This window comes from Oryzias latipes, chromosome 8 (genome assembly GCF_053564925.1).
Source record: "Oryzias latipes strain Hd-rR chromosome 8, Olatipes_Hd-rR_3.1".
Taxonomy (NCBI): domain Eukaryota; kingdom Metazoa; phylum Chordata; class Actinopteri; order Beloniformes; family Adrianichthyidae; genus Oryzias; species Oryzias latipes.
In genome coordinates, this window is record NC_136244.1 from 22062135 (window position 1) to 22088068 (window position 25934).

The 25934-nt window shown below is 39.1% G+C and overlaps 1 protein-coding gene across 2 annotated transcripts in view; it reads left to right on the plus strand.

Moving 5' to 3' along the window:
* znf385c (zinc finger protein 385C) overlaps window positions 1–25934 on the plus strand; it is a 123726-nt gene that overhangs the window by 22521 nt on the left and 75271 nt on the right. For both annotated transcript variants that reach the window (XM_011477944.4, XM_011477945.3), the window contains exon 2: window positions 17572–17880. In XM_011477944.4, the coding sequence (XP_011476246.1) occupies window positions 17574–17880 (307 nt within the window). In that variant the 5' untranslated portion in view covers window positions 17572–17573. The remainder of the gene's footprint in view (window positions 1–17571; window positions 17881–25934) is intronic.

Consider the following 25934-nt stretch of genomic DNA (forward strand, 5'->3'; position numbering starts at 1 on the left):
TATTTGTCATATGCAGAATCAACACAAGACCAACAACGCCATGAAATTGGATGAGAAGAACTGTTTCATTCTCTAGTAATAATCGAGAGGTACTCATAGCAGGCAATAGCAATGCTTTGCAAAAATAGAAAAGATGTAAAAACTAAAAAAGTATCGTAGGATACAAGAGATAAGTAGAGTCAAAGCGCAGGTAGAGTACTGGACACAAAAAAAGTTTTTGGGGCATGTTATTGCATATATCCAGCCTTGATGACTAGGTACTATTAGGAGTTCAGTAGTTTAACAAATTGCAAATAGTAACTGTGTCTTTGTTGCATCCAGAAAAGTCCTACTGATAGATGAGTACGTTATTTGTGATGCTGCGCCCACAGTGTCTGTTTGTAGAGTCCAGGACATATTTGAAGCTGATGACCTGCTCCACCTCGGCGTTGTTGACGTGGATAGGCAGATGATAGTTTGTACGCTGTCTCCTAAAATCTACGATCATCTTCTTTGTTTTGCTGACATTAAGAGAGAGGTGATTCTCCTGACACCAGCTGGTCATTGATGTCACTTCATCTACAGTAGGTGCTTTTATTTGGTGGTGATGAGGCCTAGAATGATAGTGTCATCAGCAAATTTTAGAATTATGTTGAAGCTAAGGATATAAAGAATTTAAAGAATATAGTAAAAACAGAAGGTTTATTTTGATTCAAATGAATCAAATAGGTCTCTTAAAAACAGTTCATAACATCTTCGTTTCTGAAGACTGTTGATTGATGTGATAGAGAAGAGCTGTTAAAGCACCAAGGATTTTAATCTCAGCTAAGCTGGCTGTTGATAATTTTAGTAGGAGCAGGAAGCCACAAGCATCTTTCAGAGTGACTGCGTTTCATAACAGTATATCACTTTATTCCTAAAGATAGTACTATGACATTCCTGTTTGTCACCACAGTTTACACTAATCCATCACACCATTTTATGACTTTATAATTTCCAGCATAGCAAAGATGCTTTTCATTTCGTAACACTGACCTGGAGATGACTCAACCTTTGGTGTCTATCCAGGTTGGAGAGTTAACTCAAAATAGGAAACGTGTTGATGTATTTCATCCTTTTGAAGCAGAAAACAAACATAAATGTGATGTTTGCCAACATAAGAGCCAAGGTGATCTAAGCTTTGTATATTTTGAATTTAGTGCACAGGTTTGCATTATTTCTTGATTACCTTCCTTAAGCTCTGGTAAATTGTTTACTTTTGTTAGATGATGGGGACCATGGATGGTGGGCGTGTCATTTGTGCAGAGTGTGTTTTAAAAGTGTTGTTGAGATGCGTGCGGGGAAACACATTGCACCTGAGAGCGACACAGTCTTTTGACAGTCGTGTATGTCTTTTTGTTACTCCACAAACACAGTGCAAAATGGTGCAAACACAATTGAATGGTCCGATGATGAGTGAGTGAGCCAAGAAAATGTCTTGTCTTCATCTGGATGTGTGAAGATGCTGGAGAGGTGGAGGAGTTGATTGATGCAACATCCTTTAAATCCTAGTAATACATATATAAACTAACTGTGTGTATATGGACATATCCAAAAATACATCAGAAAACAAGTTCCACCACCAGCAGAGAGTTGTCTTTGAAGCCATAAGGTGCTGAGTGAGTAATTGATATGGTGATAAAACTATTTTCCTGATGGAGTCATTCAGGCAGTTATGGCTGTTGTGGAGGTAACAGCAGAGTGTTTTGTTGCAAATAGCTCCTTAATTATAAGTGGCAAGCTGATTGATTTACCACTTTTCCTTTGAGAGCAGTTGACAGTGCACACACATAATCGCACATCATAAACAATCAGACAGTCGAGCCTCTTTACACGCTCTTCTTATGCATACTTGCTTTACGCAGAGCAGGGAGTGTCTGCTTCATAATTAGCCCAGTTTAACCGTGTTAATGTGTTCCTCTGGGTCTGCTGCATGCTGCTGGAAAAGGAGCGTCTAGCAGCATCTTCAGAGACAGTGTTTGCTGATGCAAGTGTGCGCTGTGTTGTTGCTAAAAAGTCTCCACAGGCTCCCCTGACCCTCTTACATCAGACAGGAAATTGGCGGCACAGGTCCCGGTAAGACTTGTCTGCATGCGCCAAGTCACAGAGGTAGATCTTATCGGAGCGCTGATGGTCAGCTTCATTTCCACACAGAGGTCAAACTGATTTGTCTTTATTGACAGTGTGGCAGTTTTGTTCATAGACATCCGTGTAAGGTGGTAAACACAGCATTGGTGCTGCACTGTGTGTTTGTGCAGCACTCTGTAAGTTGCAGTAATTGCACTCTATCAATCACGGTTCAACCACGGTGTCTCCTCGCCGTCTTTCTCTGCGCTGAATGATTGCCTGTGACCCAAATACCGAGCAGAGGTTATTGAAAGCTGATTTATGGCTCTGGATGTGTTTGTTCATTTGTCTGTTGTGTCACCTTAGCTTATTAGCTTTGAATCACTTTATGGGCTGTTTCTGTTGAAAATATCCAATCAGTGAGTGTTGCTGCAGTCTTACTGCTAGAGCCTGAAGGTTAAACGTGTCAAACCTTCTTTCTTGGAACTCAGGGTTTGCATGGTAAAGGCACTGAGAGCCACATCCACCCTGCTGCTCCTCATCTCTGCATCTACTTTTGGACTTGAAAGTTCATTCAGAATGCTCTGACTTGGCATGAGAACAGCTGGATTGTACTGTACATTAATCTATTCAGGGAAAGAACAAGATGTATAAGACATATAAATGAGAAAACAGAAAGAAAGCACATGCCTATAGAGAACTACTCTTCTGTAAACTAGCTGCATGTAAAGGTGTTGATGAAGGTTCTCATTCATCCAGGTGATGTTGTCTTGAAGTTAAATCATGGCATCTCTACTTGAATTCCTTTTTTTTTTTGAGACCTTTCATTTATTCAGTCATAGAGGGTGGATATGAAATTTTGTTCTTTGATTGCCAGAGAAAAGGGGGGGAGTGTTCCAGCCCCAGTTGGAGAATTTAAAGTATCTTGAGGTCTTGTTCACCAGTGAAGAAATTCTGAGATTGAAAGGTGATTGGAGCGGCATCCACTTTCTTTTCATCTTTGTGCTATCCTGTTGTGGTGAAGAGAGAGCTGAGCCAGAAAGCAAAGCTCTCAATGTAACTGTCAATCTTCATTCCATTACTCATCTATGGTCATGAGCTCTGGGTCATGACCAAAAGAACAAGGTCAATGAGTACAAGTCCAGATGAGTCAGTTAAGGTGGCTCGGGGATCTGGTCCAGATGCCTCCATGCAGAGGTGCTCCAGGCATGTCTCACTGGGCAGCATGTCCTGTGGAAGTCCTAGGAAATTATGTCTCTTACCTGGCTTGGGAACACCCCTGGATCTCCCCAGAGGAGCTGGAAGAAGTGGCAGAGGAGAGGGAAACTGTATCTTTGCTAACTGGTCCTGGAGGAATGAAGGAAGATGGATGGACGAATGGATATTGGACATGGATATTTATTTTTCCATTGAAAAATATTGTTTCAGAGCAAATGCATGTTGTGAGCAATCTCTTTTTATGCAACACTCTTGTTCAAAATGGTTTATGCTTGTGGGTGAACTAAGATATTCTGTGAAAAATTCCCCCAAAGCAGCAGTTTCTCTGCAGCTTTCAGGCTCAGAACATCTTTCTTTTGTTGAACTGAAGTTTTCACTGGCGTCATCTCTGTCTGACCTTGTGATGCTGAAATCAGTGCTCTGTAGAGATCACACCATCTGTCAACGTTTTGTCAGATGCTTCTTTGACTCCAGCTGTTTGTGTTGTCTTGCTAATGTTCTGTTTTATTGGATTTTGCGATAAACAAATATGTAAAGTGAAAACAACTTTTACCAAGCTCAAATTTTGAGTGCTTTAGCTAAATAGTTTATCCTTCCCCTCATTGGGACTGGAAATGAGATTAGGACAGGAAATGATGGACACAGGAGCAACGTGTTGGCCGCTGCAGCTTTATCGCCATTTTATTGGAAACTCAAACATTTTTTTTTATTTAAATCAATAAAAATGTTGCTGTGTAATTAAATAATCCATTGGTTTTCTTACAGAAATTTAGATGTCTGTTGTAGAATGGCAAATGCCATACCTTCTTTAATACAATCATTTATGAAGATTTCTTAATGTAAATGCACCACTTTACAGCCCTGCATCTTATGAATTCCCTCCTGCAGAACTAATCAGTAAAAACAGTTAGAAAGGAGGCTAATGCAACCAAATGTTTGCACTAGAATTTCCCAAAGAGCAGAGATATTCTGCACAGATAAAAGGGTGGAGCTCAGTGGTTATTCGGATATTTTTTATCCCTTTTAATGGTTTTTGTGCAGCAAAAATCGTTTTGCATCATTTTATCCTTCAATAACACAGTATATGGAACATAAGCACCCATTCTTAACAGAATAATTGTTTTGTAATTTACTAGTTTTATCATGTGAATGTGCTGCCAAAAAAAACATGCTGACAATTTGAAGAATTTGTAGAAGGAAGCATCAGAAAAATCTATACTCAGTCTCCATGCCTTTAATAAAGCATCGGAGCTATTTCTTTATAGCTGTGGGAAATTGATCTTTTAGGTTATTGGACAACAAAGATAGAAACCTGGAAATGAAGATAAAGAATTACTACTTTTAATTTTCTCAAACAAGTTAACAAGCACTCTGCGATCCTCGGGACAAAGTGACAGCAGGTCCTTGTTACCATGAGAAATAGATCTGAGGCCTCACCTGAAGCTCAAACTCTTTTACCTCATATGCTCACATAGATTCAGAAGAACCAAACAATTTAGTCTTGGTGCTTGTTGCTGCTTGAAAAGAGTGAAGGCTTAAATATTTTTCATTTTTGAATGTCTATGTCTTGGACGGTTGGTGTCCATTCTTCACAAATGTTTACATTGAGTCATTAAACAGATGCTTCGACAACAGTAATAAAAAAAAGGATTATATCAAATATAAATTAGTCACATGACTGATTCACCGACAGTCTGTTCTGTTTGCCTTTGCACATATTGCACCAAACGTCCAGGAGGATTTTTTTTACTGTTTGTGTGCACAAAAATCAAAATTGCCTTTTTAAATTGCTTTTTTGTAATAATTAGGGGAAATAGCAATGGAAGCTATATTTATAAAGACAAAAAAAAGTGTTTTAAATATTTAGCACATCATATTTAAACCATAATTATAGAACACTATAATTTACCCTTAATTTACTATAATTTACTTAAAAAATTGTTCCCAGACTTTTTTTATATCGAAATGTCTTACCTCTAGTCCGTAAAATGATTAAATGAAAGCAAAATAGCAAAACTGTGTTTATTTGCTGTTTATCTGCAATTTATAGGAATTAATTGAATTTTAGTCACTGTGCTAAAGAGGCATTTTCAGATTGAAGAATTTGTTGTCGGAAGGTGAATGATTAGTTTTCTGAATTTCGCAAGCTTCAGTTTTCTATCCATTAATTCTCGATTCCCCAAATTTCTCCAGTTCAGGGTCATGGCGAGTGCAGATCGTTCAGTTTTCAGTAAGCATCTCTTTTTGCCTCTTAGACAGTGAGACACGCTGAATTAGCCTTTGACTTACTACTTTTTATGCTGCTTTTTAGACAAAATCCAGCAATCTGTGTCATTTTAAAGTACCATTAGTTAAAATGAAAGACCCATTAGTTGTCACTCACCTACAGTAAGTGTGCGAAGTTTGTTATCTGCATTTGACCCATCCCCTCGGAGGGCAGTGAGCTGCAGACACAGCCCTGTTTGAAACTATTTGTTCCTAATCCAACCCCTAAATGCTGAGTTTCAAGCAGGAAAGCATTGGGTCCCATTTTTTTCAAAGATTTGACTCAGCTGTGGATTCAAACTCTCAACCTTCCAGTTTCAGGGCAGACACTCTACCCCTACTGCCCCTCTTCCCCTCCCATTCCTGGGAGGTCTCTGTTGACGCTCTCCAGCTATTTTACAGCCCCTCACAACCCAAACCTAGTGTTGCACTTTAAACTAGTCTTCTAATTCACCTAAAATAAAAATAAAAATAAATATAAAAAAACAGAATTAAAACATCAATTCAAGCCTTTAACCAGAAACATTGATGCCTCATCTCCAGCTTTTTTTCCTGTCTATTTTCTAAACACATTGCTGTGGGGGGTTTCCATTCATGTTTTATTCAAAGCCTGACTAAAACACATCAAACATCATGCCTCCTGATTTGTGGAAGCATTGATTGAGTTCCTAAACCCCCAAAGAAAGAATTAATAAAGATTGGAGTGTATACAATTTTTTGAATGTAATCCATGTTTTGGTTTATGTTTTGAAAAGAATTATAAACCAGATGGTTTCACTCAAACTGCATATTTAACAGAAAGAATAATTAAAGTGTTGGTTGAGAATCTACTGTCCTCAACGCAAACATGAATTGACAGTTTTGGTCAGCGGCTTGAATCAGAATAATTCATGAAACCTTTCCAGGCATTCCTAGAGTGGCGGATTCAGACTGACCGCTGTGCTGATGTGGAGCTGAGAAACACAAAGGTGATTGTTTTAATGTGGAGCCTGCAGGAGTCTGCAGCCGCTTTCGCTGTCAGCTGAGGAGTCGTCATCCGTTCAGGTCACTCTCGTCTAAAAAGTGTGCTAACAAGCATTTCAGAGCTATCCGGGGTTATAAAAAGCTGGCTGAGGGAATGTCTGCTTCGCATACTTTCTTGTCCTCAAAGCCAAACAGACCAGAAGCTAAAACTGGACGTAGTTTTCAGTCTGCTTTCTACTTTATTTAAAGATTTACTGTCAACCACCCACTTAAGAGACAGGCTGGTGGAATAACATGTTTTCATGGATGGAGAAGCGTGTTTGCTTGTATGCAGGAATGTGAGAGCAGGAAAAAAAAGGTTTTCTGCCCTTCATCCTTACATCTGTCCTCTTTTCGTCCATTATCAACATCCATGTTTCTATGGTTTGTGTTGTCACACAGATATTTGCAAAGGTTACGTGTTTGTGGAGTGTGTTTTAGGCTATAAATTCTATTTATTGTGGCCTTTTTTATATACTATGACATGTGTTTGTTTTTATGTTGGTTTGCAGACAGCAGCTCTGGGAAAAATTAGACAAATGTGTCTGTAAATGATTTTTGCTGTCAAAATAAATACAGTTTTTGGTCCAGAATTTCCTTGGGAATGTTAGGTTGCTCTTTTTATCGTGATTTATGGGAACAATGAGTGAGAGGAAGCCGACATTATTGCACACAAAAAACCTCAGTGATTGAGTCAGTCGTTCATGTGGTAAATCTCCTTGGTGCTATTTTTGAATTTTGTTCACAGGACTACATGCTCCACAGAGTTTTGGCTCCAGAACTTTCTGTTTTAAATCTCTCACACAGATTGGAATGTAATGTAGTGAAATTATTTTACAGTTGGGCGGAGCCTCTTCAGTTTTCCAGATTGGCCGCTGATGCCTCTCTAAAAACTCTGAAAACCTTTTACTTTACATCAATCTTTATATTAACTGTGATCTAACAAGAATCTTTGTGCATATTTCTTAATATGCAGTTGGCCTATTTTTGTGTATGAGCTTTTAGATAGATGAAAAAAATTGTTGGTGTTCAGGAAAAAATATACCCACAAGTCTCTGAAATAACGTGAAACTGATATAGATACATTTTGGAATTCAATGTTTTACAAATGTATTCCATAATTTGAAACTAAATCGATTTAGGCCAAATCAACACTGGAAACCACATATTTACTTAGACTTAAGCAAGAAAAAAAAACTTTTTTTTTACTGCCAAACACTAAATCAGGGAAAACATTTTGTTTCTTTTCTAGATGAATAGATGTACATTTTAATATTCAAACCCAATACATACATATGCAAAAACAAGTTTGCATTTCTCAAAAGCCATTCCTTTTTATATCCTTATCATCAAAGTATGAAAAATACCTAAAATATGGGGCCTTTAAATTAAAATGAAAGTCCAGACATGACCTAACAAAAACTCACTGAACTGCCACAACGATAAATATGATTATTACAACAACAAAAAGACTAACCTCAGATTGCCACAGGTCTGTCTGCGGTGCGTCTGCGGTGCATCTTTGCTGCGTGTCTCACAATCGTCAGTCATTGTCTCTGTTGTGTCTCCAGTCTGACCCCCCCCACACACACACACACACACACACACACACACCCTCACACACACACACACTCTCAGAGGAGTGGTTTGTCCTGCCACCCGTGTTGAGTAGTTTGTCCCAATCTCTTTGCTCATCCAAAACTTAAGCTTTCAGGCACCATTGCCTCTCCTTCCTCTTCATAAAATCTTCATAAAATGCACGTTTTGAATCATAAATGATGTTTTTGTAATTCCAAAATAAAACTCGACAGTGATATCCACCATGTTAACGTCTAGGATTGTGGGCCCGTCATCTTATCGAAAGTACAAAGAAAGTTTTATTTTGAAACCTGGACCTGTTTCTAGTTCCCCAGCTTTTTAACGCAATATTGGGACGTCAACCGACTAGAAACAGAACTTCCGCGTAAAGACGGATGTCAGATGCAGACATAACATAAGCAATGTAAACATTATGATTGATTAATGAATTTTTTTTATTTATTTTTTTGCAACGCAATGCAGATGGACCAGTGAAACCTAGCTTTGAACACCACTTATTCCAACTCTAGGGACTCCAGTTTAGTGGAGTAGGCCTGCATTTTTGCAGAAGAGATTGATGCACTTCACAAATTATAACTTCACACAACTCCAAGTTAATGACAGACTTAAGGAAAACAAAGACAAGATATTAGAGTGGTCATCACAAAGCCCTGTTCTCACCTCAATGGAAAAATGTGTGGCCGGCACTAAAAAAGGGAATTTTAAAGCGTAAAAAACCTGACCCAGTTACACCAATTCTGTTCAGAGTGGTGGGCCTTATTCCAGCAGACTATTGTAGGAAGCGTCTGGAAGGACACCAAAAATCTTTTGTCCATGTAAAATCTACCCAAAATAATATCAATTTACATGAAAATTTTTAGCGGGTGTAAATAATAACAAATGTTTTTTTCTAAAATTGAACCTCGATCAGTTAAACTTATGAAGAATGCCAGAAATTCTATTAATATTCTTGGATCTAAAACAGAAAAATTTTACAGTGATTTAATGTTTTACTGTGAATTAAAAAAAAAGCATTTGTGTAATTTTTCAACATAATTATATATAAATGTCTTCAAACCAGTTGAATAACCGGTAGTTTTATATTAAGGAATGGACCAAAATATCTGCTAAAAGGTGCAGAAGTCTGCAAATGGTTAAATTGAAAGGAAGGTTGGTTGAGAGCATCACTTTTGCCCAGATCTGCTGGCAGTTTTCAGTTACTTCAGTGATCATTCCAGGTTTTTCTTTCATTAACAAATTTATTTGGCTATTTTAAGATATCTGTTGCTGAATGGAACCTCTCCCTGTGCCTGTGGTTCTATTTGGGCAGTTCTCTCCATCCCAGCTTGTGGTTGAATATGAACAAGGCTGCTTTTCCTGCACTTGCTAAATTTAGCCCTTTACAGGCGAACGCGTGTTTGAATGGCTGTGCAGAACTGTTCTGGCCTGTTTGGTGTGGTCAGAAAAGGGGGCTCCAGATGATGGAAACCCATTCAGAGCTGTGGTTGTATGTGTTTGAAAAAATGTCTGGCATTAGTATTTTTCTGCTAAGCTTGACTGAATGCATAACTCTAATGCAGGAAGAGAATTATGTCATTAGATGATTAAAAAAAAAGAGCATAAAGTCGTTCTCTGGAGTCGCTAAAAGTAGCCATGAATGTACTCCCTCTCACAGGAAAAGTATTACTCAGAATGGTTGTTTTTACTGCCACCCTTTCAAGATTGCTCTCAAAAACCATTTTAGATACTTTTAAATAATAAAACTGCACTTTAGATGATATAGCAAGAAAAGCAGCGGGGTGGCATTTCCACTTCACGTTTTCCTAGTACAGAAATCCTCTGTTTACCTAAAGTGTTTGTTTTCCGTCGCATATTTTCATTTTCAAACCATTTGACACGCAATAATAGCTGCTCCCTGAGGGGAGGGGGGCGTAAAGACGTGGAAATGAATTCATCTGTGAATGGGCAGAGAAGTGAGGAAGAAGAGTGGATGGCAACTTTTTGAAGATTTGGGTCAGTTAACTTCTAACAGAGTGGATGGACAAGACAGCAGTTATTGGCCCATTTTGCATGCTTCCGTGAAAGAAAAGAAAGAAAAAGAAAAAAAGTAATGCAGCTGTCTGACTGAAAGGTGACTAAAGCCTCTGCTGCAAAATCTGAGCAACTTCTGTTGTTTTCTGTCGAGTGTGAAATAACTTAGGGTCAACCTTATAAGATCTGTTCATGTCAGAAATGAAATCAAGGAAATGCATAGAAAACAACAAGAATCTACCCAGATGTGTTCACATTTCAGTGTGCTATGTTTGTGCAAATGCAGCTGCAGGTTTAAGGAAGGGCTATTTCTAAAAAAATTGTGTGCAGCCATTGAGTAACATGAAACGAAACAAAATGCATAATGTAAAAAACATATTTTGCTTAGAATCATCCATAAAAAACATTTTTGGTGCTTTAATTTGCACTTGTATTTAAAAAAAAAGTTACTTTAAAATGGACTCACTACCATTGACTGATATGAGAACGGGACTGAGTGAGAGTGACATCCCCCATAGATAATGGCTTACTTCCCACTCCAAACAGCCGCCAGGCATCGTCAGTAAGCAGTGATTGGTCCAAGTCCGTCACAGTCAACGTTTTGATGGCAAACACTTTCTGCAATCAGAAGTGAGCTTGTTGGAAGGCCGCACCCCCCACCACTTGAAAGGGGGCTTCACGAAAATCTGTCCAGCGATGGGCAACACAGGGCTGAAAAAGACAGGGGTGCATCGAATAAAGAACACTGGACATTTATGAAACTACTGAAGTTACCCGGTAAAATGAAAATTTTATCAGGGGCCAAATGTATCACAGCATCCCTATCAGCCAAAAAATAAATAATAATGTCATTGTGAAAGTATTTCAGAATAAAGTTGCTCAGCAAGAAACTGTGAAGACCTTGGCTATCACATCATCTGAGTACATAATATCCCTAAACGATTGAGAGAATCTTGAAAATGTCTCTGCTCGCTTTAGATGGGGCTGGAAATCAATAATGGGTTCCTGTGATCTTTAAACCTTCTGGCGACACTGCGTTAAAAATGAACATGATTCTGAAAATGGAACTCCTTGCACGGGTTCAGTAATGCTTTAGAAATCAATTTAAAAAAAAGAAAAACAGTTTTGCTTCAGTTTGCAGCTGAAATCTCTATCAGGCGAAGAAGAAGGCCCATCTATGGATAGACTGAAAAGGCTGCTGCCTCTCCACTAAGTTCAAAAATTTGCATTTCTGTTTTTTCTTTGTCTTTTCTTTGTCTTTATTACAGACTTAAGATTTCTATAAATTACAGTTATTTAGGTTTGAGGACAGACTGCATTTCGTTTCTAATGTCACATTCTGTGATTCTCTGTGAGCCGCTTAAGCAACTGACTTCTTCAATGTTTTTGGCCTTAGTCACTTGCACCTACACTCATTGGCCACTTTATTAGGCACACCTGTCCAGCAGCTCATTAATGCACATTTCTAATCAGCCAATCACATGGCAGCCGCTCCTTTAGACATGTAGGCACGGTCAAGACAATCTGCTGCAGTTCATATCATAATGGGGAAGAAATATGATTGAAGGGACTTTGAACGTGGCATGGTTGTTGGTCCCAGACGGGCTGGTCGGAGGATTTCGGAAACCTTCGGGATTTTCACCTACAACCATCTCAAGGGTTTACAGAGAATAGTCAGAAAAAGAGAAACAATCCAGTGAGCAGCAGTTCTGTGGGTAGAAATGTCTTGTTGATGCCAGAGGTCAGAGGAGAATAGCCAGACTGGTTTCAGCTGATAGAAAGACCACATTAACCTAAATAACCACTGGTTACAACCGAGGTCTGCAGAATAGCATTTCTGAACGCACAACAAAAATCTGCATGACTTGCCTGCATTTCACCTACTTTACCCTTGCTTCCCCTTACATGTTGTATAGTATGCCCTACAACCTGTCACCCGCAGCATGCCTGTAAAAAAAATGGGCATGAACAGTTGTGCTCTACGGGCTCACTGAATGGTCTAGGACCTTGAGATTTCCAGTGGGGCACCTGGGTGCTTTGTACAAGTTTGCACGCAGACAACCCATATCCACCTGGAAGGACAGTTGTGACTAAATTTTCATCCAGCTGTGAACATTACTGTGTCTAAATCATTGCTGTCGCTGCCCTTGAATCCAAACCAGCTCATTTACATGGAACGATAAAATGTTTTGCTTTCAATATTCAATATTTGAGTCATTTGGGCTTTAAATTTACTCATGAAAGTGTGCAAACATTCCTGATTCACCCTCTGCCTGGACTGTTACACACAGGCAAAAGCAAACACACACAGGAAGCATGCGCCCCCTGTGCCCTGCCAAAGACGCAGTGCAAACAGAGATTAGAGCAAACACATCAATTTATGTGCCACTGCGTTTTATTTACTGTCAGGCTTGGGCTTGCAGTGATAAGGACTGCAAACACTTACTTTTAACTCCTGCATGAGCTGCACTAATCACACACTGAGACTTTCTTTTTTTTATGAAGCGCTGCAATGATTCTTGTATAATTACAATCATTAGAGGACCATAGCCTGGACTTAACATAATCATCACTGATGCTCTGGACAGATCTCAAACCTTTCAGATGTGTTTCTTACTGTAATGAGATTTTAGCCATGATGATTGTAATGTTTCTTTGATGATTACAACTATACAGCGGTTTTGTTTGCCTCTCCTGCCTCTCCGGGTTTCTATCTGCCTCTCCGAGCTGTGGTTGACTGTCAGATTTCTGATTCTAATCTGTCGTAGGCAGAAAAACCAATTATTCACAAATGCAGTCACATTGTTGACAGTCCTTGTTGTACTGGTAAGGCATACCAACTGTTGACTATTTTGATTAAGCAAAGTGAAAGTCATTTTTATTTTCCAGCTTTCCAAGGTAATCTATTCATCTAATTTGTCATGCCAGAGGGCAGTAAAGAATGAAACTATGCAAAACTGTTTGATCCTGTTTTGCCTGACGCTGTGTCACGAGTTGTTCCTAGACTTAAGCATTTGTATCTTCTGGCAGTTTGTGTTGGATGCTCTTGATCTGTGTACTAATCATCAACTGTATTTGAGAACTGGACTGAGTGACCCTCTCCCCTGCTGGCTCCAAGAAGGCAAAATCCTATAAACTTCTATTGAGAAATAGTCATTGTAAGTGTCAGAACAACCATTCTTCTTGCTCAGCTAGCTTAATTCATGTCCCTTAGCAGTCTTAGGCTGTATCCGAATTCCCACCCTTATCCCTAACTACTAAAACACTATATAGTGCGGAACTATCTAGTGTCCTAGATTTCAAAGCAATTCGGACACCATGCTCACTACTTTTTTTTTCTTTCTAAAACAACGTATATGATGTCATTGATTTAATGAAGTTAAAATCTAATTGATATGAGCGTTTTGCGACAACCATTTACGAATCCACTGAGTTCTGAAGATGAAAATGTTGATCTTTTATTTTAAAAAATTAATTTCAATACATTTTCTTGGCAAAAATTGTTCCGACGCAATGCATTGTGGTCTATATTCACCAATCTAGTGAGCATCGTTGCACACTGGTTTTTCGCAGGGACTTCTGGGAAATTTCCAGGGTACTCAATTTTGGAATTGTAGATTCGGACAGCAGACTAAAAAATGGAGAAACGCACTATATAGTCCACTATATAGTGCGTAGTGAAGGAATTTGGACACAACTCTGGACTATTGTTCTTGCAAATCTTCTTTCTTACTGGGCCCTCGAGCAATATTTGATCCCCACCACATACCCTAATCTCTCCAAATTTGCACGCACCTAGTTCTTGGTGAAACTGAGTTTTGGCCAAAGCGAATGACCCCCCCTCATCCCACCAGGAGAAACTGTCATTAAAAAAATTTTATGGGGCAAAATTATTGGGGCTCAAAAAAATTATCTAAATCCACTAACAAAATAAAAACTGACAAATTTAAAAAACCTCACCATTAGTATCCGGAATACTCCCAGGGATTTCGACCTTTCACCTCCTAACTCTTTCCCTGTTACTCGAATTTAAATCTTTGGCTCAAGCTGAATGAAACGATATGACATATGATATGAACACATTTAGAATGTGGGTGTGGTTAACAAAAAACTCCTGTTACCATGAAATACAAAAGGTCATGCAGATTTTTTTTAAATTTACATAGAACCCTTTGTCATCCCCAGGCAACCAAAAATTAAAATGGTTGCTATGCAGATAAAACCAACAAAAAAGACGGTATTTTAAAAAAGTGATTTTTGGGGTTTTTATGAATTTGTCATTTGCAGTTCTGACCATAGTGGACGTCGCGGAGTGGGAGTGTGATGGGCGTGTTGGAACCGCTTGTCCAGTGAGGTTGCGTCAAAAAAAGGCCTTACAACGCTGCCACAGTTCTTGCTATTACTACTTTTTTCATGATATTTTTGAGTTATTCAAGTTATAAACTGGCTAAACAGAAAAAAGTATGTGGTCTCACATCCAAAGTTGGAAATGTTTGAATGACCAATTTTCCTAAACTAGCTTTCAGGTGGTAGGTGTGTGGACTCCCAAGGAGCTCACTCCTGATTGGAAATGTTGACTCAGATGGACTTTGACCAATACTGACATACAACGTTTTCTAACATGGCGACATCCGTATCACAAAAAATTGCGACTTACTTAACTTTGTTTCATTGGAGCCGGAGTAAACCATTTTCAATGGGTGACGTCACACTCACTCAGTCCAGTTCTCATATACATTCAGTCATTCACTCATCTTCTACCATTGATTCCCTTTTGGGGTCGTGGGGCTGCCGGAGCCTATCCCGGCCACTTGTGGGCGAAGGCAGGGGGCACCCATGACAGGTCGCCAGTCTGTCGCAGGGTTCTCATATACAGTTAATGGTATATTGCACATTCCCTACTGCAGGTCCCAGCTTCATTAGAGGGATAGAAGATGCTAACATGCTTGCAGAGTTTGCATGGGTGCATGTGAGAGCTAGTCTTTAATTGTGACTAACTATTTTCCCGTTTCCATGCAGGGTGGGGGGCACTAACAGTTGAGCCTGAGGAGGAGAATTTCAGATGAATGACTAACAGACTTGAGACCATAAATAGTTTTTTTTTTTGTTTGTGAGCTGCTGCGCTGGGGTCTCATTGGTCTTTTAGCAGGATGGCAGCAGTGATTGATTGCCCTCATGTGCTTGGGGGGTACGGGCGGTATCTGCCAGCAGACATGGATGGGCGCAGCCTTCAACCTTCCTCTGCATATCCCCTTGGCCTCTTGTCTCACAGCTTCAAGCAGGAAAAGTTCTCAAATCCCTGGAAGCCATTTAGCGCCAACATGCTTTCATGTACAGATTAAAATTAAGATTTGATCTGCGGATTGACAGGTAACATTAAAAGCTTTAATTAATCCTAATTAATATATTAAAATACAGAGAGACATCAAAGCTTTTTATTAAACACTCAAGAAGCCTTGTCAAAAAAGGTTAAAATTGAGTAGAAAATTGCTCCAGAATTAAACATGAAAAATGTAAATCGTCTTTCAGATTCTGATTCTGCTGAGATAAATCTGTGTTGAAAAATTTACGAGTTCATGCATGATTTGATAAAAACTATAACCTCGCTTTACTCCTATTTTTCCCACGTTCGTAAAAACTGGGCTCGCATTCAAAAATCAGATTTTGTTCGAGGCTAAATGACTTTTCTGTCTGGACTTTATGTTTTCATGTTTTTATGTAATGTTGCTTTCGCATCCAGTGACGCTGTCAGGTTAGCTTTTTTTAGAACATATTGCACAAAAGCGTGAACCACTATGAAGTCCAAAAATAAGCACAGGTTGGTCTTTCTTGTCTCGGTCATGCAGCCACTTTGCACACAAAAAATAGACAAACTATTTGATTTGATTTTTCCTAAAATAAAATCATCTGTTGTGATTTTTATAGCCTCTCATTTGAGAGTCAGAATTGTGTTTTTCTGTCTATAATTTGTGGCCGCTGTGTAGGAACGGAAAAGGCTCTTTTTGACATTTTGCAGGTTCAGGGTTCCATTTTCCACATCCAAGCATATTTGGTGGCTATCTGGGTTGTATGGCTGCTCTGTAAGCAGGTTGTCTTGATTAAGGGCTGCTGAAGCTTTTTTTTTTTTTTTTTTGCCAAAGAGCAGCACATCTCAAAGGTTTTCAGAAAACATCTAATGGAAGCTCTTGAGTGCTCTTAAATTGGCAATATTGTGAATAGCAGCTTTCACGAGGACTGGGTGCTCTAATGTTTCCCTGAAAACCGTGTGCTGTGTTCATTTTTTTATGCATGTGGGTATGTATTCATCCTAGGCTCTACTCACTTTTTTTTCCTGTTTGTTTTGTGTGTGTGAGTGGTTGTGGGTTTTACGTAAATAACTGGAGCCAGAGGGAAAAAGCCAGCAGAAAAAATGCACAGCTGGATGTTTTTCAGGAGCTTTTTTTTAAAACAGTGGTATCTGAAACTCTCACAGAGCATCTGTGGACTTACCTTTTCACTTACTTATGGAGCAATAGAAGCTAATGAAACATATGTCTTCTATCCTTGCTGTCACCCTTTAAAAAGGTTTTTTTCTTACTTGGATAAAGGTATTTCCTTTTGCAGTCTTTCCCTGATACTTGGTTCTATTTAATAAATAAATAACAGCTTTGGCCTAATATCCAGTCTCTTTATTTATGCATTCTAGTCACCTTTGCAGCCATAATTAAACTAATCTGATTTGAGCCTTGCAGCCAGGAGATTTTGTCGGAATTGTTTTGTGGGCTTTGAAATCTCAGCTGATTTCTTGTTTGCTTGTTTGATCCAGGAACCGCTTGGCTGAGATCCTCCACACAGTCTGCATATTTCCTATTGTAAGTTCTTGGCTCACAGGGGTGCACAGACAGCAAGCAAGCATCACTTGTGAAAAAGCTTGGCAGGAGATTCCTCCCTGTTCTTCAGAGAGCAACGCTGCAGCACTCTGTCTCCCCCAAGTGGTGCCTTGAAGCACCTCAGAGCCAACTCTTGGAATTGTCTGTATAGCTGTGCATGGATTTGTGGCCAAATTTACTTTTCAGAGTCCTAAATATTCATGCAACCAGAGCAGGTGCCCTGAAGTCTGGAGAGACTAAGCTTGGGTAGCTCAGATTCCATTCATTCCAGCACAAAGCTTCAGGAACTTGGAGTATTTTTACATGTGTGTCTTCTGCAGCTATCAGGTTTTAAGAGGAAGGCTTTGTGATCTGGATGAGCCAAGTTAGGCAGAAGATGACAGAGGGGATATCTGCATGCAAGGGATACAGGGTGTACCGTCTCTCTCGGTTCCCTCAGAAAAGCAGGAAGCACAAAATATGTGCAAAATTTGAAACCCTCTAAATCTGAGTCCATTTTTTGTTCTTTCATCCGTCATCACAGGTATGAAACATCCTTTCAGTCCAACATCTCGATCGGACTCAGAGCGGACCAGGAGCGGCGGACAAATGGATAGCGAGCCTTGCTGTGAGATCGAGGACCACAGCGCAGTACTGGAGCAGTCACCGGGGGGCGCTCTGCACTCTTCACTTTTTAAACCCAAAAGGGAGAGGAAACAGCGGACCTACACACTGTGTGAGGTCTGCAACATCCAGCTGAACTCAGCTGCGCAGGCGCAGGTCCATTACAGCGGCAAATCCCATCAGAAGAGACTCAAGAAGATCAGCAATGGTAAAATGGCAACAAGCACAGGTAGGCCCCAGGTGCTGCTGGGATTTCTAAGCCGCACAAACAAAGCAAACGTGTAGAGAAACCCTGGTCTGCCTATGGGTTTTGCATTGAGGCAGAGTCATGCAGATTTGACACAATCCCACACACACTTCCTGGTATAGTGCCTCCCTCTGCCAGTGCTTTTGAATTGCACAGACGTTAAACAAATTGGATTCTATTTGCTGAAATGTTTTCAGACAGGGCCTCGGGCTGAGGAAACACGCACTCACCAACATGCAAGTGGAGCAGAGCTGAGGAAAGTCTGCCAGGGAAAATCTAATTAAGTGCTGGTTGTGTCAGTGGTGTTGCTGAGAGTCAGGATGGAGGCATTTACAAGTCAGCTGCTGGAACTCAGCCTCTTAGGGAAGTTTGACTCCATCAACCCTCGCCTGCTTTCTTCTCAGCCCTTCTGACGCTCACAAACAAAATCTGCAGTCAGATCAGAAGACTTTACCCCTCTATAAATAAAGTGTGCAGACATCAAAAATGTCCTGGAAACAGAGATCAGACACACAGCGATCCAAGAAGCAGTGACAGGTAAAAAAAAGTCACACTTTTACTGCACAGCATTAGCTATTGCTGTGACGGAGTTGAGGACATCTTCTCTCCAGAGTGGCACACAGCAGCCAAAAGGGCGTGGTGGATCATTTGTTTGTTTGTCTGTCTCAGGCTGTTTGTGAATTTTGAGAACTTTGCCTTACGTTTTATGTCCCCAAAATGAGAATCTTTTGGTGACCTTTTGACCTTATCCTTTTAGATATATTAGTTATATTCCTAATACAGAAAATTTTGTTGTTTGTCAGTATAAGAAGCACTTTTCGGAAGTATTTGTTTCCACCATTTTTTATTTGCTCCTTAAAAAATTAGATTTTGTGCCCAACAGTAGGAGGTAAAAAGTTAATAATAACCTCTAGACGCTTAGCAGGCAGGACATAAAAAGGCGAAGGTGGTGGCCCTGCAGTTTCTGTTTCAAAACTTTATTAAGATTCCCTTTCGTGAGCACTTTTGGTCTACTTTTTGAAGCTGTTAAAATAACTGCTTGCAACCATGCCGATTTGTAGATGCTTTTGAAAAGTATGTAAGGGCTGGTAGAAAAAGAAAATCCATCTGTTAAATGAGACAGAAAAGTAGCCAATTACCTGAGCTTTTGTTTGGGTCTATGCTTTTGTTTTTCAAACTGTGTGAATATGGAAATGAGCCAGATAAATCAGAGCAGAAATGATTCCGTTTGTGTTTTACAAAAGTTATTTAGCTGTTGTTTTACTTAGACATTAGATATTTATTTAAGGGTTTTTTCCCCCACAAAATTTTCTGATGAATATCAAAATAAATGTTTTTTGTTGATTTTCTTTCGTTTTCATGTTTCAATTACTTGCTATTTTTTGCGTGAAACTTTCTGGTGAAAGTCTCAAATGAATTAGTTCGTTGCTTGGATTTGAATGAAACTGGGTTTAAAAAACATTTATTTTTATTTTTTTTCTGAATTTTTAACTATAAAAATAAACCAAAAACACAGACAGACACAGACTCCAGAGATCCAGTTTGCTTTGATCAGGCATTCAAATATTTACATCTTGACAGATCAATCACAGCTTGATAGTAGTAACTCCAGATAAAAACACACCAATAAGCCAGTTTTAAAGGTTTTTTTCAGCCGTGCATATTTTTTCAATACTAACCGTGGCTTAGATAGCTAATTCATGATAAGTAAATAATGGAAAATAATACCTGATTTTTATAAACCAAGCATAGTTTTAAAAATCGATTGGTAAAAATTGATTTACTTTTAAAAATACAATGTGAATACATCAATTTCCTTTTACTTGAATTTTTATCAAGCAGCAATGTTTTTCTGTTTGTGTTTAGCTTTGGAATTTTTCAATTTATGAAAAATGTTTCAGCTTTAATTTGTTTAGTTATAAAAAAATGTACCGTAGGTCCATTTTTAAAGAAATCCTACAGAATTATTTTAATATTTTGACAGTGATCTCCAGTCCTGGACTTTGCTCTTGAAGGATGTAAATTATGAAACAACAAAGATGATAGTAAGGCAGGTACACAGCATATAATTACCTTGATTTATACCCGCAGAGTACAGCTCTGTGATGAGGCTATTTGCTGTGGAACAAATTCAATTCTGCATTTAAAACTTGACGTTTTTGGTATTTATGTTTCCTTTATCTGTATCATCGTAATCCATTCTGTTCCACCCTTTCACAAAGAGCAGAAAACACAGCATGTCAGCCGTCAGTTTGCATATATTTGCCATGTTTGTGTGTCAGTTTGTGTTTAGGTTCAGCTTTCAACAGACGATGCGCATTAATGCAAAGTGGCATTTAGATGAAGCAGATTAGCAAGCTTAGAACAAATTTACTCTTCCCTTCTTGACTGTGTATCCTAAACTTTGTCGTGCTTTTAGGCCATGTGTTGGAGTCGGAGTTTGCTCCTTTGCTTCACTGCTGCAGGGAATGCAGACTGCATGCATAATGGTTTATTTCTGTTTTTCTTTTTGGTGCAATGTGTGTGTGTGTGGGTGTGTCTGTGTGTGTGTGTCAAGTGCAGAGCATGCTACACCGTTGTGGTGTGCTGATTCCCTCTGACACACAGTCACAATCGCGCAGCTTTATCTCTGCTCACCTTCTGCTGACTCCCTGAGGCAGCCAGCTCTGCTGTGTCCTGAACTCCAGCACAGCTTCTCTCCTGTGTTTGTGTGTCCACGTATCCATCCTGCTTGTCTGTGACTGATATTTTTAGATTTCCTAAATGCTACAGAGCGCACAACTTGTGCTGCAGAGACGGAAATTCACGCTTTGGTTCATTTGTTTTCATGTCAGGCCCTCGTACTGTAAGGTAAGACATTTGGGCCCGGTGCGGTTGTTTATAGGTTTGCATAAATAAATAAAATCATCTAAATTTGTGGAGTGTAGATGCGTGTGTGTAACTCCCAGCGTATTGTCTCTATGTCAACTTGTGTTTCACTGTTGCTCTGCTTCACTGAGCTGACAGAGGGTCCCGGCTCTCCATCCCCCTCCCTGCTTCCCTCCCTCTGGCATGGACAGTGGACCCTTGGACCAGCCAGTCGAACATAAAGAGGAATGCGACCATGATGCTGGGAATTTACTTTATTATGGAGAATATGCTAAAAATCTCTTCTAAATTAGGAAAAAAAATCCTGATTTTTTGCTTCTCTAATAATGAAACTGATATTAATTGTTCATTAAAATAAATGACATCTAAAAATGGAGAAAGCATCCCCAATATGATCTAATTATTCAGATAATGTCTGTTAATAACCATATTTGTAATGTTACAATATCAAAACAAAAGGCATAATTCAAAAAACACGGTTTACTTTTTGACTATAAAAATTTTTTTAATTCTCGGTTGAACTTTAGAAATGTCATGAAAAGCTCAGATTATTGCATGCTGTTTAAAAAATAAAAATAAAAAAAGGAGCCAGATGCTGTTTTTGCTCTTTTCAGCTCATTAAACTTGACTGTTAGGGAACATCTTGCCTGATGTTTTCCCTCAGCATGATCAATGTTATGTGTGAAGCTGCAGCAGATCCAAACAGAGAGGCTTGGACTGAACATAATGACTATTATGCTCATTTGTAATTTAGGATTTTCTTCTTATCTTCTAACTGCATTAATGTAAAACGCATGACTGTAGTCAAGGCCCACTTGATTTATCAAACTGTGTACCGTCATTGATTATCATTGGGTCATGAACATGTTAAATGTGCGGTTGATGTCCTGCTGCTCCTTTAGGGCTGCCGTTTACATGCCATCAGTTCTGACTCCCTGGAGTTCTTTCCATTCGCTTCCTTGGATTGAGATGAGCCTTAATCCTTTACTGCCTGTTCTGTCATCAATCTTGGTTAAGGAAAGGCACTAAAACGCAGAGAGAGTCAATTAAGGTTCACTCTGCTCTGAAAATGCCTCGTAAAGCATGCGGCTCATACTTTAGCTGCAACTCGTCTGCGAGCGCTGGGGTGCTCTAAATCACTCTCCTTTTCATTGTGGTTTATTAAACCATGATGGAGGGGTGTGGGGTGATGCAGGGGGGAGATAGCAGGCTGGCCTGATGTGACCCAGCAGCGGACTTATAGACCTAACATTCTGACAGAGAGCGGTAGCACGCCACGTGTGGCTCCTTATGTCCTTCTTCTTTAGGTTGGTAGACTGGCATCGGTGTGCTCTATGGGTGCTTTCTCTGAGTCATTCAATGAAGATTTTTTTTCTGCTTCTCCTGCAGCTTAGTTTTTGATAGGGTTTATTTGTGTGTTGTATTGTGTGTCAATATTTTTCTTTGTGAGCTTCAGCTTTGATTTTCTTTTTAAAATGCATTATGTTCTACAGCGCAGTGTTATTTTTATTTTATTTTATTGTATTTTATTTTATTTTAGTTAAACATACAGTAATTAAAAACTAACAAATTCAATTTTTCTGATTACTGAAGCCATTTTATTTCTAAATGAATGTAATGAATATACAAAAACATTTGCACATATTTAAGGGGAGCCTTTTCCTTTTTTCTTTCTGCCCTTTATTCTGCCCTCCTCTCCTGTCCTCATCTGGGTTTAAAATCTCCTAAAATGTGATGCGGCTGTGGAGTCGTACGCTTTTGCTCCCATTTTTTTGCCTCTAATCCCCTCTCTGACCTTCTCTCTCGCTCGTCTCCTCTTTGCCCTGGGGCGCAGCCCTATTTGCGACATCAGTTCAAACTGTGAGAAAAAGGTCAGTGGTCAAGCCAGGCCTACGCACAGGACTCAGCATAGCAAGAAGTATGATGTGTGGCACCTATAAGACCATAGAAAGGAGTACGCGTTGTAGAAATCCTCCATGACTGCGTTTAGCCGGTTCTGACACATTGAGTCGTTGCTTTTGTGGAGAAGGGCAGGGGTATCTCACTATCAACTCTTATCTGATGCACAAACCCACAGCTGCTGAGAACATGTCAGCTAGATAAGTTTACCTGTTTGTGTCTTTAATAAATGTCAGAAAATATCAGTCTTTCAAAAGTAATGTGTGAATTTGGTCACAGAAAATGACATTCTAATTGACTCACTGTTGTTTTTTTACCCCCCCCACACACACACACACAAAAATGCCATTGTTGTTTTTCCTGTGTCCAAACAGCATGGGCATGTAGACGTGACAGAAAGCACAGTTTCCCAGCTCCTCCAATAAACCAAATTTAAGGATCACAGCATGACTTGATGTAGGAATGTATTATACCTTTTGCCATCTACACCATAATGCAGCAATGCAAGGATCTGAGATATCAAACAAATGAACATGTAATGCTACAAATTTTGGCTGCATAATAAAATAACAGCTAGAACAGCACTTGCATGTTTAAAAAAAATATAAGCAAAACAGCAAATACTTAATTATCAAGTACAAGTTCACGTGGTTAAGGACAATCCAAAAAAATGGAAAGTGCATAATAATTAGTCTGAAAATCCCACTCTTATCACTTTTTTTTAGCTCTTTTAAAAGCATTCCTTGTGCTCTTTTAATCATGAATATGCAGTTTGTAGCTCAAATTTTAAAAATTGGTGTCGTTGTTTAGGACATAGTTTCTGCAGAGCGACAGTACTTCATTAGAAATTTGCGTTTCGAGTTGTGGACAGGCAGGACTGTTAGCACAGAGCAACCCCGCCCCTCTTACCGTCTCCATTGATGGGAGCTTATGGCCTGGCGATTGTTGCTTCTAAGTCACAACTACAAGCTGTTTCAAACAGCGTTTTTTTCATCTGCTCCTGATTCACAACGATTCAAATAAAAAAATATTTTGAAATTCATTTCTACGATTAATTTTACTAAAACATGTCCCTTTTTTTTGTGATCATGTCCCCCATGATCACAAAAAAATGCACATGAACATAATAAAAACACATTTTCTATTGGAATCATAAAGATCCAAAGCTTTCCTTTTCTTATAAGTTTGGTTATTTTAGATTGACGAAAATGGGCTTGTTGAACCGAACCCCTGCAGCTCACCTGGGGAACTGCACCAGCTCCAGTTGATTCCATTTTGGAATAGGCTTCAGTCCGAAAGGCAAAGAAAAACACAAATAAATCTTGATATTTCCTCTAACTATGGAGTTTGCTAATAAATGACAAACTGATTAAATAAAATAAAACTGAAGGGAAAAGACTAAAAGAGAATGGCAAAATAAAAGCACACCGTCTGATGTACAAAAATACTTGATCAACCAACTTAAAAAAAAAGAATATATACTAATGATACATAAATAATGATAATAAATAAATAAACAACTTTGAGGATAAAAGGTTTACAATCAGATGCAAACCTACTAACTCTGATCAGTCAATAATGCATCAGAGACCTGTATTTGTCCTACACCTGATCTAAATGTCATCCAAAGCAAAAAAATAATAAAACAGATCAGGATTTCTGGTCTGGACTTGTTGTACCATACGATCTTGTCAAAGTAATAATAGCAACATGTTTTTGTAACACCCTACAAAACCAGTACAGCAGTCAAAGCTCTTATTTATTTATTTATTTATTTATTTTTTTACAGAAACCACTTGTGTACACACGGGTTCAAAATATAGGTGTTGATGCCCCTCACCCTGATCCTTTCAGAAAGATAAATTATTAACAATTACGCAAAGCCTTCTTGAATAATTCCTCTAAATGTTCAAATTTATTATATAAGAGTACAACTTATTTGAAAATCCTTTTGGGTGTTTGAATTTTTGGGAGAGCCCAACTCTTTGGAGGCTCACCCCATTCCCCCTTGTGTTTCACAGCATAGAGCTCCATGAAAGGCTTTCATTCTGGGCCGAAATGAGGTTCTTTAACCCCCCTCACCTCACCTCAACCGTAGCCATCTTCTGATCCCTGTCATTACAAGCCCTCGGAAGGGCTAAATTACAGCTGAGTGACTTATTACCTGCCATATCCAAGGGCGAAGGAACTTGGAAAAGGTAGGGAGGAATAAAGTGAAGATGGGAAAAACCTAAAGAACAGAAAAGGAGAAAGGAAGATGGATTTTTTTTTGTCAGGAGTGGAAAAAAATCACATCAACAAGACACTTTGAAAGTGGATTGCTGAGAAAGAGTGTGTTGTGTACAGGAGGGGAGTTGAGAGGCAGACACAGAAAAACACTGTCATTTAGATGCAGAGGCTGAGCTTTCTGCTAATGGAGCCACGATAGATGGCCCTGGAAAGTTTGCAGAGCTGTACAGTTGCAAAGTTCACATGCACCCTCCTACTGTTTCGCCTGTGCCAACACTACTGATACAGTTACATTCCAGCTGCGGAGGGTTAGTTTGGTGTCGGCGTTGGTATGTTGGACAACCGGAGCATCACATACATTGATAGAAATCAGGGGAAAGCAGTCAAACGGTGTCGGAGCTTCTGAGTAGCTTGCAAATCACTAAGGACTGTAGTAGAGTTGTACATGGAACTGAGTTAGACAAGCTTTGGTAAACAGATGCAATCTTGGCAGAATTAGATGAGACTGAGGGTTTGAGGATGTATACTGAATTAACAAGTGCAGAAAGAGGAGTGTAACTATTCCATTTAACAACAATTTAATTCAGATCATAATTTATGGTTGCTGATACGATTCATAGTTGAAATTGGTTTACTTTGAACGATCTAATTCAATCCAGTTCACTGAGCTGAAATCGATCCAGGACATCTGTAGCCAAAACTGCAACCAGTGTGACTCAGAGAGAAATACCTGGATACTGAACAGTGCAGGTGAAGTTTTTTACAGATTGGAATTAAATATGTGTACTAACAATGTTAAATCCATTCACTTTGTAGTTTCATTAAGTTCACCCCACTGTTGTTTTTCCACATGAAAATAAAACAAATGGAACATTATTAGAACATTCTAGCTCACTGTATGATCACTGAATGACGACATCACAAACACCATTTACACGCAAGGAAATACTCAATCATTTTGATGGATTTTATTTATTGTTTTGTTAGTTCCATGCCTATTTTTGCCATTATGCTACCAAACAAACATGTCAGTACAGATC